This window comes from Pangasianodon hypophthalmus, chromosome 3, assembly GCF_027358585.1.
Source record: "Pangasianodon hypophthalmus isolate fPanHyp1 chromosome 3, fPanHyp1.pri, whole genome shotgun sequence".
NCBI classification, from domain to species: Eukaryota; Metazoa; Chordata; class Actinopteri; order Siluriformes; family Pangasiidae; genus Pangasianodon; species Pangasianodon hypophthalmus.
In genome coordinates, this window is record NC_069712.1 from 16366882 (window position 1) to 16384678 (window position 17797).

The following is a 17797-nucleotide window of genomic DNA, read 5'->3' on the forward strand; positions in this document are numbered from 1 at the left end:
TCAGTATGTCCTCTTTGACACTGACACTTCACTTCTGGCTGTTTCCAAATCCTGTCTTTCTCTCCTATTTGATGGTAAACATTATTTAATAAACTACACACTCACATGCAATTAAAGCTGACTATTCCATTCCACAATGGCTATAATGTCTTACTGTATCAAACATGGGAAATGTGGCTATTAATATGTCTATAAGAAGAGAAGCTACACACTTGCAATCCTAATTTAACATACTGCAGGCTATTATTTTAATAAGGGTTAAATGATAAGCAGTGTCTGTCTATCTTCTTATTAAAAGCAAGGCCTTACTGTAACATTTGTTTAGGTTCTGTATGTTAGTACACACTTTTAATGATTTTATGATGCTGTGTCGCAGAACGAAGGCAGTTTATCAGGCCCACAGACAGACAGACTGCGAAAAACACATAGCAGCTGGCTTAGACATCAAGGAATGCAAACACATGATTTATTGCCATAGTGCACTCAAATTCAGAAGGCAGCTAGTCCAATAGTGGTTGTGTGGCTGTGATACAAAACAGAGCTTGTACAATTTTATTACAACACTGAATGATCACAGCTATTGTTTGTTTTCGTTCAAGTGATCAGATCAAAGAAGCAGCTAGACAGAGAATTATGTAAAATACGATAAGTTATGTTGATTGGAAAAACTGAAGGTACAGTATAAATATAGCACGTCCGTTCAGCGTTATTGTTCTGAGGCACTCGTCAGGAAATTGGCTGTGCCCACATTACAGGAACTAATTGTTTTCCAACTGTGGTAAAGGGTCATCTGTGATGTAACATACTGCAAAGCCAAATTGGAAAGAGATTGCATGGATATATGTATATTTGAGGACTCAATGCAGCATGGGTACTACAACACAGCCTTGGTTATTACATCTGTGTTTATGCAATTATCTCAGCAAGAGCCTTGAGAGAAGGTGGCTGCCTCCTCAAAGATCTCTGATTGCCTCTTACATCAGAGTGTTTTGCTTTCACAGATGTGGCTAGTTCTAATGGAAGTCTCGTACAAACAAAGGCTTTCAACTCAAAGAAAATTACACAACCCCAGGACTGATATTTGCCATTTCAATATGTTACAAAATACAAATATTCTCGCCAACAGCAATAACAAACCATCAAGACTTTATCACCTGGTCCAAGTGCAGGCAAATGGTTAGGACACAACATGACAAAATTTAAAACCATTTGCTTCAGTCTCAATGAGCTTGTAACATTAGGGGGATGGAAACACCAGATTAAATGTTTCACTGATGCTGGTGAGGAGAGAGATCTTCAAAGCCATATGTTACAAAATACCACAGCGTGTTAAATCTGCCACAGTTGATCAGCAGACCTGTGAGAACCACTACACTGAGAGGAAGTGAGCCAATGCAACATGAGGGAAACATTTGTGATCAAACCTGAGTCGGCTGATTTGACTCAACAATTTGCTGCCAGGAACAGCAGGGTGGTGTAGCAGGAAGCATTGCTGCCTCACAGCTCCACAGTCCACCGTTCAATACTAAGCTTGGGTCACTATATTTACAGAGTTTTACATGTTCTGCCTATGTCCTTGTGGATTTCACCCACGTTCTCCAGTTTCGTCCCATCTCTCAAAAACATGCTGAATTGGCTAGGCTAAATTGCCCCTGGATGTGAATGTGTGTGCATGTTGCCCTCTTATGGCCTGGCATCCTATCCAGGGTGAATTCTCGCCTCACTGCCAGTGTCCCCAGGATAGGCTATGAATCAACTGTATTGCTCACCAGGATGAAGTGGTTACTGAAGAGGAATACATAAAAGGATTTGCCAGTTCACTGGAAACAAGTAACATTTTTACACTGTGAAATGATCCTAACGATCATCTTAAGAAGTGTGCCGTTATGTATAGATGTTTCAAATCGGTATTATGGAACAGGGAGAATAAAAGAGAGAAACTTCAGCAAGTACATCAATGAATTAATTTAATAGCAAGGAAGCTCTGGTTACAGACTTTCGAGTAATCATATGGGCTTGGCCAATTTAGTCAGCAATTTATTAAGAGCGTGCATGAGCACAGACACATGGCTGACACAATATTAACCCATTCTTCTCATGTCTTCCTTTCAGCACACTAACAGGCAAACCTGGGATGTTTTTCCACAATGTTTAATATATTCAAAACCTCCGCTTACATGTCCTTGCCACTGATGTACTCTGTTAATGATATGGCGTGCACATTTGACTCGAACCAAGAACCGCTAGTTCTTGGCTCTTAAATTATTCCAGAAATTCTGTAACCTGATCAGGAGATTGCAATAAAGGAAATAATGTTTAAGAAGTTAAAACAGATGCGTTACAGTAAATCTGGAAGTCTGATATCTTTGAAATGCAATATGATGATTCTCTCATGTTAATCAAAAACACATGGATGCCATTGATTTCATACAGAGGTTCTTTTATTCCTTTGAGATAATGTATCTTTTGTTGAAACTGTAATCATGGCAATGGAATGTGTATATTTAGCCATGTTTCCAATGTCATTTTCCATCCTGAATTCTTCGTCTGCAACTTGCTGCTTTTGAGTAGGTGTTTCAGTAACAAGTCGCTAGATTGTATGCTGGAACAGGCTCCTGCAAGTGCCTCTGACAATTGTGATTCTCTTGAACTAGTTACATTAATCAGCTTTGAACAATAACCACATTACAATTTAGCACATCAAGGGACAGATTTATAACATTTTGTGCCATCACAACCTGGGCTTTTTGGCACCTATAATTAGAGCAAGAGTAAGGTCTCTATTGTTTTGCAGTTTTGCCTCACTGTATATACATTTAGGCGAATTTGCTTCTATAAACACAAAATACTCAACTCTTTTCATGCATTGTTTATGTTTAACATTACATTAATATACATGGTGTGCCAAACTAAAAGAAGCCATGAAATCTCTGCATTTGAAGCCAATCGAAGTCACCATTCAATTTCTGGCCTCAGGTTCTCTTCAGCATACTGTGGCTTCAGCTGCTGGAATGTCAATGAGCTTTCTCTGCTGCACTGTCTGAAGTTCTGAGATCACTTATAAGATGACTTCAGAGCCACATATTGTTTCCAAATGGCAAGGATGCACGCAATGAAATCATGCATGGATTTTTTAGCAACGCAGTTTCGAGGTGTACTTGGTACAATATACGCAACTCATATGCAGTTACTTCCACAAGTTTTGAAACAAAACATAATGTGCAAACCAAAACGCACAATACCCTCCTGTTTTGACCCTACCAAAACACAACACATTGTATTCCTAACAAGAGCCACACTGATGTTAATGAGACTAGCTGTAAGAATACCTGCCGTGAATTGCTAGCAGTCTCACAATGATTGTGCGACAGACATGGGCACTGGCATGAGGATGCATTGCAGAGTTCGTGACTCACGAGCCTAGCTTACATGCCGAGCCAGTCACAGTTCTGCAACCTACATTCCAGCGCAGCACATTTTCCATGAGGAAATCCCACTGCACGCCAGCATGTACTCAAACTGTTTGGCAAGTGGCAAAACCTCTACAATGATAACTAGACAGCTCAGGCCTAGATCCAAAATTTTAGAGGATGCTGATAATAAACGAAATACAAAAGCTGGCCTGTTTCATAACTAACTTTCACTTAGGAAAAACAGCACTGGTCAACAGCTGCCAATGCAGTGATTTTCACTCTTTTAACTAGCATTCCCAATGGACCGGCCTTGCATGGCCCCCGCCATTTCCCACCATGGTTGACACGTGGGACGTTACACACCAGACGACTTCAACCCAGCACACATGCTTCCTGCCCCCACGCTAAATTTCTACTCAGCCATGACTTTCACTTATTCCTATCCAACCTCTGCCTCTACAAACCCCCCCCCCCCCCCGGTCTCTGTGTCCCGGAGGGAGGGTGGGGTTGGAAAGTCATCCTCGCCTCAATCGTCTAAAGACTGGGTAGTGAGCAAGGATGCAGATTGTGCGCCAGGAGAAAGTGGGACAATGTGATTCTCAGACCTGGCCTTAGATCACAGAGTTTGCTGTGCCCTGTGAAGTCATATCCTCCTGTTTGTGCTGGCAGGGGGCCTGTAGTCCTCTGGACACTGACAGACCCATAGTGGGGACCAGCTTATCCTGGAATTTATGTTCAGTCAAAGTTTACAAAGAAATCTAAGATCTGCCCATATGCAGCAGTGTGCGACAGTCCATTTTTAAAGACACTGCATGGACAAAATACCCTAGTTTTAAATAAACACCTAGGGGGTAGAATTAATTTTCAGTGTTCATTACAGTTTAATATAAATGAACACTGTATGTGCTAATTCAGCAGTGGGGACTTTGTTGTGTGTAGTTATGAGAAATGGTAAGTAAATCATATATAGTGAAGACTCAAGGGGGAGCTAAACTGCTAGCATTTGAAGTGCGTAGGTGTGGACGCTGCCTGGGGACCGCTCTTTCTTCTGTTTCCATTGGCATTAACCTGAGCAGCTGAAATTTAAAACAGGACAGATCTGGCTCGTGATTTACACTACGCCCCAACTCCAGAGCCACTACACACACACACACACACACACACACACACACACACAGGATTTCTTAGGAGGATTGAAGTCAAAGGAAGTGCACACTTAGTCACTGTCTGTAGTTCCTGTGCTGCAGAGATTCAATCACCCATCTGAATGAGCTCCCACTTTTACTTATTATTTGCATTTTACTGGACAAATGCAATAAATATTATTATGCTAAATATTGTGATGGTGACCCATATCATTACATCATTACAACTACAACTACACTTCAATCTCTTGTGGGGTTACTGATGACTAAACAAAGTACTTCTATTAGCAGATTTTAAAGACTATAAACATTATTAGGAGTTGCTCGTCCGTCTCAACATGCAATACAAATATGTCAGAGGCCCTGTCACTAAATTCACCTTAGGCACAGTCAGAGAGGTGGAGGTATTTTATCATGACAGAGGTCTTTTAACAGTCTGCAGGGAACCCTCATCATCTTTCATAAAGGGAGGCTTGCCATTTTAATCCCACATCTGGTGTGCATTACCATTCCATGCAGCTCTGACTCAAGTCTGGATCTTACTGAGTACCTCACCCTCTCTTTGTGTCCAAAAACCATAAAAACATCCAGAGTGATGCTGCTTTACTGACAAGATTGTTGCACACAAATTACTGTCCATGTTAAAGAGGACTGTGGAAGAGTCATGCTGTAAATAATTCAACAATTTACAAATGTTCTGCACTTTACTGTAGGATTCACTGACAACAGAGAACTCGAGGTAGCTGTTGCAAAAGATCAGTTATGGGAAATCTGATATGCTGTCTTGTGCTGTAAGACACTGGTCTGCTCTAATCATCTTATCAAACATGACTGACAAGTAAAACGGAATATCAAACTTTCTCACTCTTATCGATACAATTACGTCATCAAGTAATGTAGGTTACGTGGGTCAGATCAGATTCTGTGTGGACAAACTGAAGACTGAAATAGAATTCTTCACATTTTGCTTCAGATTACTCTCAAAGATTTTGTCTCATTTGATAACAAAACATCATTTGTTTATAAAATTCAAATGCATGTGATTATTAAGAATGGAAGGTATTCAGAAACAAGAGCTATTAGTGTGAGAGTAAAGTATACAAGTAGGATTAAATGACTCAACTAATAAATTTAAAAAAAGAAGAAGAAGAAGAAGAAGAGGAGGAAGAAGAAAACATGCTAATAAAATTATCATTATTCAAAGCCCAGTGGAGTGCCACAAAGCACAATACAGTATGTATTTGATAAATGAACTGGACACACATGACTAAAAATACTGAGAGTTGCCTGTTTCACAATGTAGGTCACTGCATCTCTCCTTTTTTTATCTTTTGCACACCAATATGATCTCATGCTTGCAACTTCATAACAACTCACACAACTCACTTTGCATAAAATGCTGCACAGGATAAAGTTAGGAATCGGGATGGGGTTAGCAGTAGTATCTTTTCTAAAGCCTTCATATAAAATCAAATGAAATTCAACAATACATATGATATCAGGATTGATAGGATTTACCTGAGGGCAATCCTTGATGTAATGGCCCTTATTGAAGCAGAGATGGCACAGGTAGTTAGGTGGAGGTCTCTTGCTGGGCTTGCGTGGCTCAGAGGTCAGGGAGAGGTCGGAGAAATGGTCCGTTAGAGAGTTCAACCCGTCCACGATGTTGTTCAGAGAGCCATACGGAGAAACGCTTTTATATAAGCCATTATTCAAGGCCTGCACATACATAGAAAACAAAAGGAACACTCATTAAAATTCATTTACTAAATTTAAAAAACTAGCCAAACATGTGGAGAAACCTTTCTTTGGAAATATCGTCATATACACCAAGCTGTGTTTGACTGTCATTTTAAACGTGCCTGATGGTATAAATCATATTAGTCACATTATGTCAGCAGACTCATAAAACAGGAGCAGAAAAGGGTAAAAACAATTACATAATGCTTGTATAACCACAAACCAATGGGGGAAAAAGTACTCAAATTTGCTCAACAACATTACTGCTCTGGGTTAAATTCACTACTAACTTCACAAGGCACAGTGAGTATTCAGAATAAAATTAAACACCTCACAACATTTGGTCCTGCAGTCAGTTTTGCTTCTCTAACAGTATAATCATGATCACTGCTTTAGCCTGAGGTGTGTTAGAACCACAGTGAGTGAAGGAATGTCACACGCACAAATGCTACAAAGTCTGGAAGTGAATAAACTGCAGGAGTCATGTCTGCTTCATGAGAAAAGAGTTTTACGTTAGATTGATATGTTAAAGTTGATGTTTAACATATTGCTGAAAATATATACTTGGCAAGTTGCTATGAGTGGTGTGCAGTTCTTACAAACACAAGACGAAAGATGAGACTGACCAGCTCTCGTGTTTTAGCCAAATTCTGTTCATGGGCTAGATAAAGTCAGGATACATCAAACACACTTTATTAAAGCTTTTCCCACGTGGTTCTACATACGCCTGTGATTTTCTGTCCTGACAGCTGAAACCCAGCTTATTGTTTTCGTGACAGTAATCTATAACAAATGCGAGTAAAACACACCAACCTCAAATTTATTCCGACATGTGTCGCCTACACGTACGTAAGTAACTTCAATCTTCTACTAAGTTGGGACAAATAAATAGGTGTTCTCATCATCACATAAATAGTCTGCACATGCAGTGTGTGTGTGTGTGTGTGTGTGTGTGTGTGTGTTTGCTTTTCGTCACTGAATAAAAGCAGTACTGTATTAACCATCTAAATATAAAGCATCCAGAACAAATACTCTTTAAGCATAAATGTGAGTTTAGATTTTTTTAATCTATAGCATATGTATGAAGTGCATATGAACAACATATAATCTTTCAGTCAGCCTACACAGTTTGAATAGCATAATTAACGGCATAATTTTGATCATTTTAAAAAGTATTCATCCAACCCACTGTCAAAATAAAAAAAAAGGAAAGCGTAACAAAAGTATTCCTTAATGTACACATTATGCTATCAAATAAAATGTATATGAAGTGTATGCGTTATTATAGAAATAATGCAATAAATTCAGATGTTTTAAGAGTGTGATAAACTTCAGTAGGTATGGAAGTAGCTCACAGTGAGAGCAGATGGCCATTACAGACTACATCTAATGGAGGAGGCGCTCTCACTCAGTAGGAGAGCCTCCCAGGGGGTTACTCCTGTCCTGCTATACCTTACTGCCACTTTTTAAACACACACACACACACACACACACACACACACACAGAGTCACATGCTTACACTTAAAAGCATGCATATGTACATGCACATAAAAACATGCACATATGAACACTTATGTACATATTCACACACACACACACACACACACACACACACAAACACACACACACACACACACAGCTGCTGCTGTTACGAGGCCTTTGATTAGGTGAATGCTTTCTCAGGAGTAGAGGTGTTGCTCTGCGCACTTCACTGCTTTTACAGATCTCACAAACAGCACTAAACCCTGCTGACTCTCATCTGGAGCACATTTTTATAGTGAAGCCCACTATTTCCACTACCCAACGAAAACAGTATGAAAACTGACCCAAACCAAACTGACCTGAACACAGAGTAAATTAACACTGACACTGCAGCCATAAAATCATCTGGTCCTAAGCCGTTGTGGTAAAAAAAAAAAGTTGGGAGCTGGTATATTTAAAACAGAAGACACACAGGAAGAGAAAACAGGGCTAATTGTAAAGTAACTGAAACTGACTCAGTAACTGTAATTTTCACATTCACTTAACTTTCTTGCTGTGCATCACCACACACGTGCCAAGTTTCCGATTTAAAAATGAAAAAAAAAAAAAAAAACTTCAAACACTTTCAGACATCTGTTATCCTCTCTTTTTTCATAAGGAAAACATTATAACCTAAATATAAAGCATTTTAATCATCTGATTAAGCTTCTGGAAATCATTATTTCTCCTGACAAACATTCTTTACCATCATCATCATCTCAAAAGCATCTCTAAAATCCAGTGTTTTTTCTTGAAACTTGGTCTTTCCCTATGCAGTGCCAACAGTAATAATGTACTGCGCTCATCTCCTGAGGCCCTGATGTACAGTTTATGCCAGCGGTTGCTTGTCATTAAACAATCCACTGTATAATCAAATTCAGATGCTGTTTAATTTAACTGGTCGTCAGGCCAACTTTTTTATACTGTGACACAAGTTTTAGTGTACATATGAATTAATAAGGTCATGCGGTTTCGCATGCTGCCTTATTTTGTAAAGTAATGTGCTTATCAAAGAATCATGTTCACACTGACTATATATTACATCAGATCAGCATTTAGGCCTCTTTATCATACACGTAACTTTGTTAGTTCATCATTATTGTGAAACCACAAGCCCCTAAACTAATGAATAATGTTGACATAGCCAATATAAGGTCATTTTGAAACCTCATCATTAAAATGTTAAGAGTGATTTTTCACATTTTCCTAAAGCAAGCCATAACTCTGTGACCTTAACACCTCATTAAAAGTGCCTCAGACTGGCTCATGTAGTTTGGGAGGTATTTGAGGTTGCTGAACATCTCCATAATGTGCAATGGTACATTGTAGAAACACTAAGTGGAGACTAACCAAGTTCATGTTGGGTGAATTGAAACAGTTAAGAGATATTAGAGACTGTTTACATAAGAAGCTGTGCCATTTACTGTGTCGCATCATTAATGAATCTGTCTCAGTGTATCAGTCACTGTAATTCTTCACATACTGAGAAACAATTTCACTTAGAACTTGTTAAACATCTTCTATTACTGATATATTGCTAACTGAATCCAATAACAAAACAAGAGTTAAGCAGGTAATTAAGAAAGTATTTCTTTTTAATAGTGAATACTGTGTAAGCTAGCTATTCAGCGAGAACCAAATGATTCATCCTGCTCTTCAGAAACGTCATGGCGCTGCTTATAGACTCCCGGAATACACACTGAGCTGTAAGCTTACACACCAGGCAAAAAAGTTCGACTGACACGAACTTTTCTTGGCACTAAATAAATTCTGACTCTCCAGAGAAAGGCCTACCTCGTTGCGCTGCAGCTGAAAGAAGCTGTTGAGATAGTTGGAGCTGAGAGAGGAGCTGAGCTCGGCTGCAGCAGGGGTTTTACTGTAGCTCAGATCCGGATGGCCGGAGCTCGCTTCGGGTCGGAAAGCATCGAAAGCGCTGGTCTGGTGCGTGTCTTGTAAAGAGAGATAAACCCAGTTTAAAAGCTGTGCGGGCTGGTACACCGAGGTGCTGCTGTCAATGGCAGACAACAAGCTCATCTTTAACTGCGGCTAACTTTCTCTTCTGCCACAGTCACTTGTTTTAGACAACTTCGGTGACTTGCAGGGCTAAGTTTATAAGCTCGCGTCCCGGGCTTTTCCACACCCCACAGCTGGAAATGTCGCCCTTCTCCCCGCTCGAACAGCGATATTCCTCCCCTGGAAGCCCTTTTAGTAACTTGTTAAACTATTCCTCTAACATGTCATAACAAAAAAAAAAAAAAAAAAAACAGTTTTAGCTCGTTGTTCGCGGTCCGTTATCTCTCTTTATTTGCACAGCTACAGCTAGGACCTCATTGCGTATTCAGTAGGTAACCGTGTGCGTCATCAGCTGCAAAAGCCAATCAGCGCCACGAATATAATATATGCGCATACTTATCACTGAAGCTTGATAATGATTGGTTAGTATTAAATACGTATTAAATATTCATACTGTCAAGCTGCTAGGGCATGTCAACACAGAATCGGAAACAACCCAGAAATTGTAGTGAAGCATCTATTAAAAACTGTTTGAGTCATGCACATAGATTGATTGGTATTATGTTTATGCAGGTATCATGATGATAATATTTATATATATATATATGGTATATATATATATTTTTTTAAAAGTAAAAGTTTGATAAAGTGTGCCCAAATCATTATATAATTTATATAGCATATAAATGAGGAAGATGAGAGAAAAACAAACTTTAATACTTTAATAAAAGGAATTAGAAAAAGAGCTGATAATTGAAAAACCTCTGTTCTGATACTGGTTTCTAGAAACATCACAACAACAGAATTAAACTCTTTCAAATGATCATTTCTCTCCTTGAAGCCATTAAGTGTGATTACTACTTTATAACAGCCCTTGTTGCTGGCTTTAGGTGTGTAGTTTCACATATTCCACTCATCAGGAAAATAGACTCTCATAAAACAAATGGTCCTGTTTATTTAGCTAGAGGTGAGATTTCTGAGCAACCCCTGAGTAAACATATAACAGCTTCTTTCACTTCTTTAATCTCAGGATAAATCCACAAGTAGCAACATGAACACTTTTGTTTTATTTAAGGTTGATTAAATTATTACCATTCATGGTATAAAATATACTATGAAAAATTAAAGGCTCAGTTTAAATTGCCAGATGAGCTCAGTCACTTCAAATATACTCTATTGTGTATTTTAAGATGCATCGCTATCACAGACAAATACATAAATGCAGAAAGACTATTAAAGGGTAACCCTCAAGCACACATGTGGTTAACAGACAAATAAAACCAGTAGTACTATGCCTAATAAACAATGCTGCACTTTAAGAGGTTTAAGCTGCTTCCCAAGAGTTTGGCATGTTATTTATAAAAGAAATTAAGCTATAGCTCTTTAAAGCGTGGTCGTAATGTAGTAACAATGCACCATATCCAGAGTTAGAAGAAAACTATTAAAAGTGTATTTTAATGTGATACATCAGGTATCAAAAATACTGTCTGACTCAACTGCATGTAGCTCTCCATGCTTTATGTCTATACTCCACCTTGTGGTGTTGTACAGTATCTTTCTTCTTCATACATAATATGATATATAATGTATAATACATAAATTTATTAGAATGCTATGATAAAAATAGTACACAAATAAAATTTACAAATAAAAATATATTAATCATCAAATTATCACACTGTAAACTTAACACATTGTAAACTTATTATTTATCACATAATGGGGAAAAATTCATGTTATTCTGGTTTTATTTAGCAATTGATAATTGCTAATGATAATTATATTATTTAACTTTAATTTATGTTTATCAAATTGTTGATTATTAGAACTATTTCTTTATGTATTTATTAGTATCACTGATTTGCAAATTTCTTAAATGATTCATTTATTCATTGGTTAATTAAATACTGAGAGCATCAGACAGGCCCTGAAAATAATCAGAGCTTTTTGAGAAAATGTACTCTTAAAATATCCTAAACATAACTTGAGCAACAACATCAAACATTCATTGTTCGATCATTTTTGTGTTGTCAGGAAAAGATGCCAAAGCAAAGAACCTTCTCCCAAAATGTTTATTATTATACTTAAACTAGTACATAAAGTATAGCATGGCATTAGGGGTTAAAATCTATCACTTCACTCACTTCAGGAAAGAAAAATGCAGAATTATTATACAGGCATTACACACACACACACACACACACACACACACACACACACACACACACTGGAATAATCAGTGCAATTCTTTCATAGTGGACTCTCAAGACGAATCAGACAAAAGACCAACACCTTCTGGTAGAATGAATTCTCTAACATAGTAGACAAATTCTTATTTTGCATTCATAGTAGTCACATGATCTTCAAATAAACATATCCATAAATTCTCAGTACAAACTGCAAAAATAACTGCATAAATATATTTATCAGTTTTAAGCTATTTCACCAAGTTTATTGTTGTTATAAAAAAAGTGTGTTAAATTATATGATATGTTAAAACCTTTCATATCTGTGTAGTCAGGCTAAAAGGAATAAATCCATCAATAAGAAATTAAAAAAACAAAATGTCAAAATAATGCATCAAAAAAAAATTCAGAACTTTTTTTTTTTAATTTACGTTATATTATTTATATTAACAGTTATATTTTTTTTGTCTTTTTTTAAGCTCTTTTTCAATCTTATTTTTTGCTGTGTGACTATGATAAAATCTATGCCGAATGATTTTTCATGTGTAACCTATAACTGTAACCATATTTATAGGCTTTCCCACAGACATGACACTCAAAAGGTTTTTCATTTGAATGAGTTTTCTTGTGCTTGTTTAGTATATAAATCCGCTTGAAGCTCTTTCCACACTCTCGGCACACGTATGGTCTCTCTCCTGTGTGATCTCGCTGATGTACTCCTAAATCGTACTTGTCGAAAAACCTCTTGTCACACTGGTCACAAGGAAATGCCCTTTCCCCAGCATGTCTGCGCAGGTGGATTTTCAGATAAGCAGGTTTGGCAAACATCATGCCACACTGATCACAGGCGTACGGCCTTTTTCTGCTGTGCACTCTCCTGTGGTCGCTGAGAAGGTCAAACCGTTTGAACTCTTTTCCACAAGTTTCACACCAGACTGCTTCTTCACTGTCAGTGTGTGCGCGCGTTTTTAACAACGTCCTGCCATCACGGCCCTTGACACAGTGATATTTCGTATGTTTCGGTGCCTTCCTCTGTTTGCGCGTGCATGTCTTGTCTGTATTTGAAGCATGAAGCTTTATTTTAGCAGCATTTCTTTTTTTATTTAAAAATTGATTTAAACATGTATTTAAGTTTTCTGCACATTCCACATCACACTCGTCATCTTCCATTTCAATGGGAGGAATCAGGCCATGTGGTAAGTTATCATCACCCTGGCGAGATGCTTCACTGGTTAGGGTCAGGCTAGAGTCATCATGCTGTTCCTCCTTAATGAATTCATTCATCTCAGTAGACTCGTCCTTTAGTTCTTCAAATTGAGGACAAGGTAAATATTCTGACTGAGGTAGATCTGATTCCTGTTTAACTCGTACAGGGCAGGTTAAGTCAGAGGGCAGGTCGACAGTTTGCAACGACAAGATGCAGCCATTTTTAAGTGGCACACATTGTGTGTTTTGTTCTGTTTTTATCCGGCGTAGGCTTGGTGCAGATGGCAAACCAGTATCCATGACTCCTAAGACGATTTGGCATTTCCTGAAGTGTATACCACTGCTGTTAGAACCTCATCTCTCACCTCTTCAGCCATCCAACAGAAAAGAAAAACAACACACTTTTATTCTAATTCCAACTGCATAAGCAAACCATCCTGATCTATTTTAAACCTGTGGGGGGGAAAGAACAAAAACATGGATTAAAGAATAACAACTCCTGTAGCTCCTTTCTATATATAGAAATTGTTTCAGTGCTTTACAGAAACTGAAATAAAAGTAATGATGTGAATAAAGACAATCAATCAATCAATCAATAAAATCAGCCAATCAATAAAACATCACAAAATGAAATAAACTATAATAATTTAGAAATGAAAGATATGTCATTAGGGACATTTTTTTTTAAATGCTCACTGGAACAAAGAGACAAAAAGCTTCCAAAGCAATTATTATTAATTATTAATTAAGAATTATTGGCACCTTTCAAGAGAAGGGCCAAAAATGATTTTATAAATTAAATAATTAAAGCAAACTGAAAAAAAGGACTTGTTATTATTACTGTAACATAATATGAGGATGAACCTCATGAAAACCTTCTTTTTCTTTTCTTTTTTCTTTTCGCATTGTTTATTGCAAACAGGTATCACAAAGTGTATCAGGTTTAAGGCAGCAGTAGAAGGCGCTGTAGGTAACAATGGAACAGTAGTACATTTTTACTTTTGCAACTACAAATTTAATTTTTATACAATATTTATAATATTTATTTTATATTATAATTTCTCTAATTTATGTCACACTTTTAAGGTTTTCATTTGACTCACCCTCATAGCTAAATGTAGAGCATGTTTTTTTTTTCATCCAACAATCAGCAATCCTTGCCATTTTATCAAGGATGAAGCTTGTCTTTTTTAATAAATGCTGTAGAATATGTGTAGGTTCATGAACTCTGTGTTATAAGGTTCTATCTATATGAGTCAACCACACTATACACTATACACTTCATCTCTGGGGTATACTTTATTCTCCTGTGGTGTTATTTATTTTTATTTTGCAAAGTTTTTGGTGTCATATTTGAAAAAGTTGAAAGTTCTACCTCCAAACTCACAGATAAACCCTGCCAGACATTCATCATCCGGGATGAACATAGGATAATCCACAATAGGATAACAGATGTGGCCTTGACCAATGTACATCCTCATTTTATTTATAAAAAGTAACTTTTAGCTGTAGATGATTTACATATGCTCTATGAGAGCTATAAGAAAGTAAATGTAAAACCAGGTAGAGTACAGGTGAAATTTCAAGGTAAAATATGCTGTTATAGAATAACTACTGTTTTAAAATTTTACTTTTTTTTTTTAATATCCTGTCTTTTAGATTTTAGATAATACATTAAGAATAAAACTCACTAAAAGCATCTATGATCATAATGTGTTCTTTTAGGCTCAAACTGTCTTTCTCTACTATGTTACGCCAGTGGCGGCTCAGTGGTTAAGGCTCTGGGTTACTGATCAGAAGGTCAGGGGTTCAAGCCCCAGCACCACTAACCTGCCACTGTTGAGCCCTTAAGCAAGGCTCTTAACACTCCATACTTCAGGGGTACTGTATTATGGCTGACCCTGTGCTCTAACCCCAACTTCCTAACAAGCTGGGATACGTGAAGAAAAGAATTTCACTGTGCTGTAATGTATATGTGACAAATAAAGGCTGCTGCTGCTTCTTATTACATATTTAATGGGATAAAGAGAAACAGTATAAAATCTATCTGGGCTAAGACACTGTTCAAAAATGTACTTTCTAAATGTCTCAGAAATTCCATGATGCTAATGTGAAGTGTACATTTTTGTACATTTTCTAAATGAAATGTTTCTGATAACTTTGATGTCCCATATCTCAAACAGCTCTTAACCCAGATAAAACCTTACAATACTAAGGTCACAGATAGTCAATAGCAGTAAAGTGTTTGCTCAATACTGTCTTATCTCATGGTTTTATGATCATTTACTGCTCTGCTGGTAGTTTACAAGAGTTAAACCCAATTATGTACACGTAGTATATTTACACTGACAGCATATGCAGTTTGCAGAAATATATTGTGCACAGTTTGTACAAATCGGGTTGAAAATAAAGCTGGTCACATCCAATTTTATCAGACTCTGTTGGCTTAAAATCCAATCTCTGTCCTTCCAGTATGGTGGATATGTCGACAAACTATAACAGCTAGCGTCATCGGCAATGGGACATCTATTGTTTTCCTGTGTGCTTGCATCCTGAGAGGATTAACATTTTGGGAAAATATTATCTTTCCAAAAATCACCTCTATATCTTCAAACTTTCTTTTTGGAGTTGAATTTTTTTATTTTCTCCCTGAGAATGGTGTGTAATAATAATAATAATAATAAAAGCTTATTATTGAAACATTATGAGGAAATGTTCCAAGCTGTACCCTAATTACTTAACTGTTGATTCAATGAGTTCACAGCTCTTACATATTTATTTGTTTGTTTATTTATTTACTATTGTTTATCATTAGTTTTATGTTAATTTTTAAAGTTTTATGTTATCTCCACAGCTCTGTTAATATGATATTTATTTTATTATTATTTTTGCTTTGTGATATTGTATTTTGTAAGTCAGATTTTGTAACTTTATTGTGACTTTTTTCAAATTTGGTAATTTTCAATTTACTACTACTACTACTACTAATAATAATAATAATAATAATACTCATACTACTAATAATAATAATCGTGAGTGGGAGGAGCTAAAAGGCGAGGAAAACAAATGAGAAAGCACAGTTAAAGAACTGAGAAGAACCCAATTATCTATTTCACTCTTTTCTTGCTCCCCAAAACTTTTGTTTTTATGTATATATGTATGTGTGTGTGTGTGTGTGTGTGTGTGTGTGTACGTGTATACACACACACACACACACACACACATTTTTATTATGGATAGTCAGGCGAAAGCTATTTTATAATTTTATAATCCTTTAACCTTTTAATCCTTTAACTGCTTCTGAAACCTGCAAGCTACACGCTTCGACTGCAGCATACGTCACCGCGTTGCTAGGTTACCAACATACACTAGGTCCGTTAGATCTGATGAAATAATCACCACTGAGGAAAACACAGTGAGTATCCTGTGTCTACACCACTAACTTCTCGAGAGGAATAAAATCAAATCTTACACCAAAATTAGTTGCAAATAACGTATTTGTCCATAAGCTGTTCTTTTCTCTCTCTCTCTCTCTAGTGCTCAAGTGTTCGGTCAAAGCAAGGATAATGATGGAATATAAATATTACGTTTCACATAATGAAGGATGTGAAACATTTAAAAGTATATGGGACTTTAAAGCTGTTTTATTCTCTCTAAACTATGGAGAAATAACTTGTAAATGGATTTGGATAAAGAAGTGGAAATAATGTAAAGAACTTGTATGAAAGAAAAATGGTTTTGATAAAGTATTGTTAAAAATCAATCAAATCTCTCTCTCTCGCGCGCGCGCGCAGGTGTTTTCCGCCGCCATTTTTACAGAAGCACTGGATTATGGGATATGTAGGACAGTAAAGGATCCGTGTATGCTGCTTTGAATAAGCGGTCAGATAAACGCACCTCCTACAGCAGCATTACATGCAAACATTTGATTCAGACTCGATTCCTTAATCTTTACGTTTCGGACAAACCTTTAGTCAATGACAGAGATCTCTGATTAGTGATGAGCAGAGAAAACCCTAAAAACAGACAGCGCAGGAACACAAACACGAGTAGAAAACACTCAGCCTAGAAAACACTCAGTTCGCAGAACTGAAAAATGATTTCTGAACACGCATTTTAGTGGATAGGGCTGAGCAGAGGAGCTGCACATTCACTTTAAGGAGTAGGAAGGCATGGATAGTGCAGAATCACTCACCAGGGCTCATGCAGCCACAGAGCGCGACGTCCTGTTTACTGTAGTTTATCAGTGGCTCCGTCATCAACCTGACGCTGTAGCACCACCTGCTGGTGTGGAGGCGACATGACATGGGCTCGTCTGAGTGCAAACACTACATAGTGTTCAATCAATCATCCATCTATCCATTTTCTGTACTGCTTATCCTACACAGAGTCTGAGAGCCTATCCCAGGGGGCACCTTGGATGCACACACACACATACACACATACATACACACACACACACACACACACACACACACACACACTACAGACAATTTAGAGATGTCTTTGTTGTAGGGGGGAGGAAACCAGAGTACCCAGAGGAAACCCACATACACACACACACACACACAC

The 17797-nt window shown here is 37.4% G+C and overlaps 2 protein-coding genes across 2 annotated transcripts in view; both read right to left on the minus strand.

Annotated features, from left to right (window-relative positions):
* Positions 1 to 10147, minus strand: part of zcchc24 (zinc finger, CCHC domain containing 24) — a 33221-nt gene extending 23074 nt beyond the window's left edge. The window contains exons 1-2 of the mRNA XM_026932392.3: positions 9615 to 10147; positions 6077 to 6277 (exon numbers count right to left, since the gene is read on the minus strand). Of these exons, the coding sequence (XP_026788193.1) occupies positions 6077 to 6277; positions 9615 to 9854 (441 nt within the window). The 5' untranslated portion in view covers positions 9855 to 10147. The remainder of the gene's footprint in view (positions 1 to 6076; positions 6278 to 9614) is intronic.
* A 1741-nt stretch (positions 10148 to 11888) lies between these two features.
* Positions 11889 to 17566, minus strand: wu:fj13e08 (zinc finger protein 569). Its single transcript, XM_026934107.3, has 2 exons — positions 17421 to 17566; positions 11889 to 13678 (listed from the first exon to the last, which is right to left on the minus strand). The coding sequence occupies exon 2, from the start codon at positions 13523 to 13525 to the stop codon at positions 12542 to 12544; it is 984 nt and encodes a 327-aa protein (XP_026789908.3). The 5' UTR covers positions 13526 to 13678; positions 17421 to 17566; the 3' UTR covers positions 11889 to 12541.
* Positions 17567 to 17797: the final 231 nt, after the last annotated feature.

What these genes read in the sequence shown, in the direction of transcription:
- wu:fj13e08 (XM_026934107.3), bottom strand. Translation starts at nt 13,525, where the DNA reads ATGGATACTGGTTTGCCATCTGCACCAAGCCTACGCCGGATAAAAACA.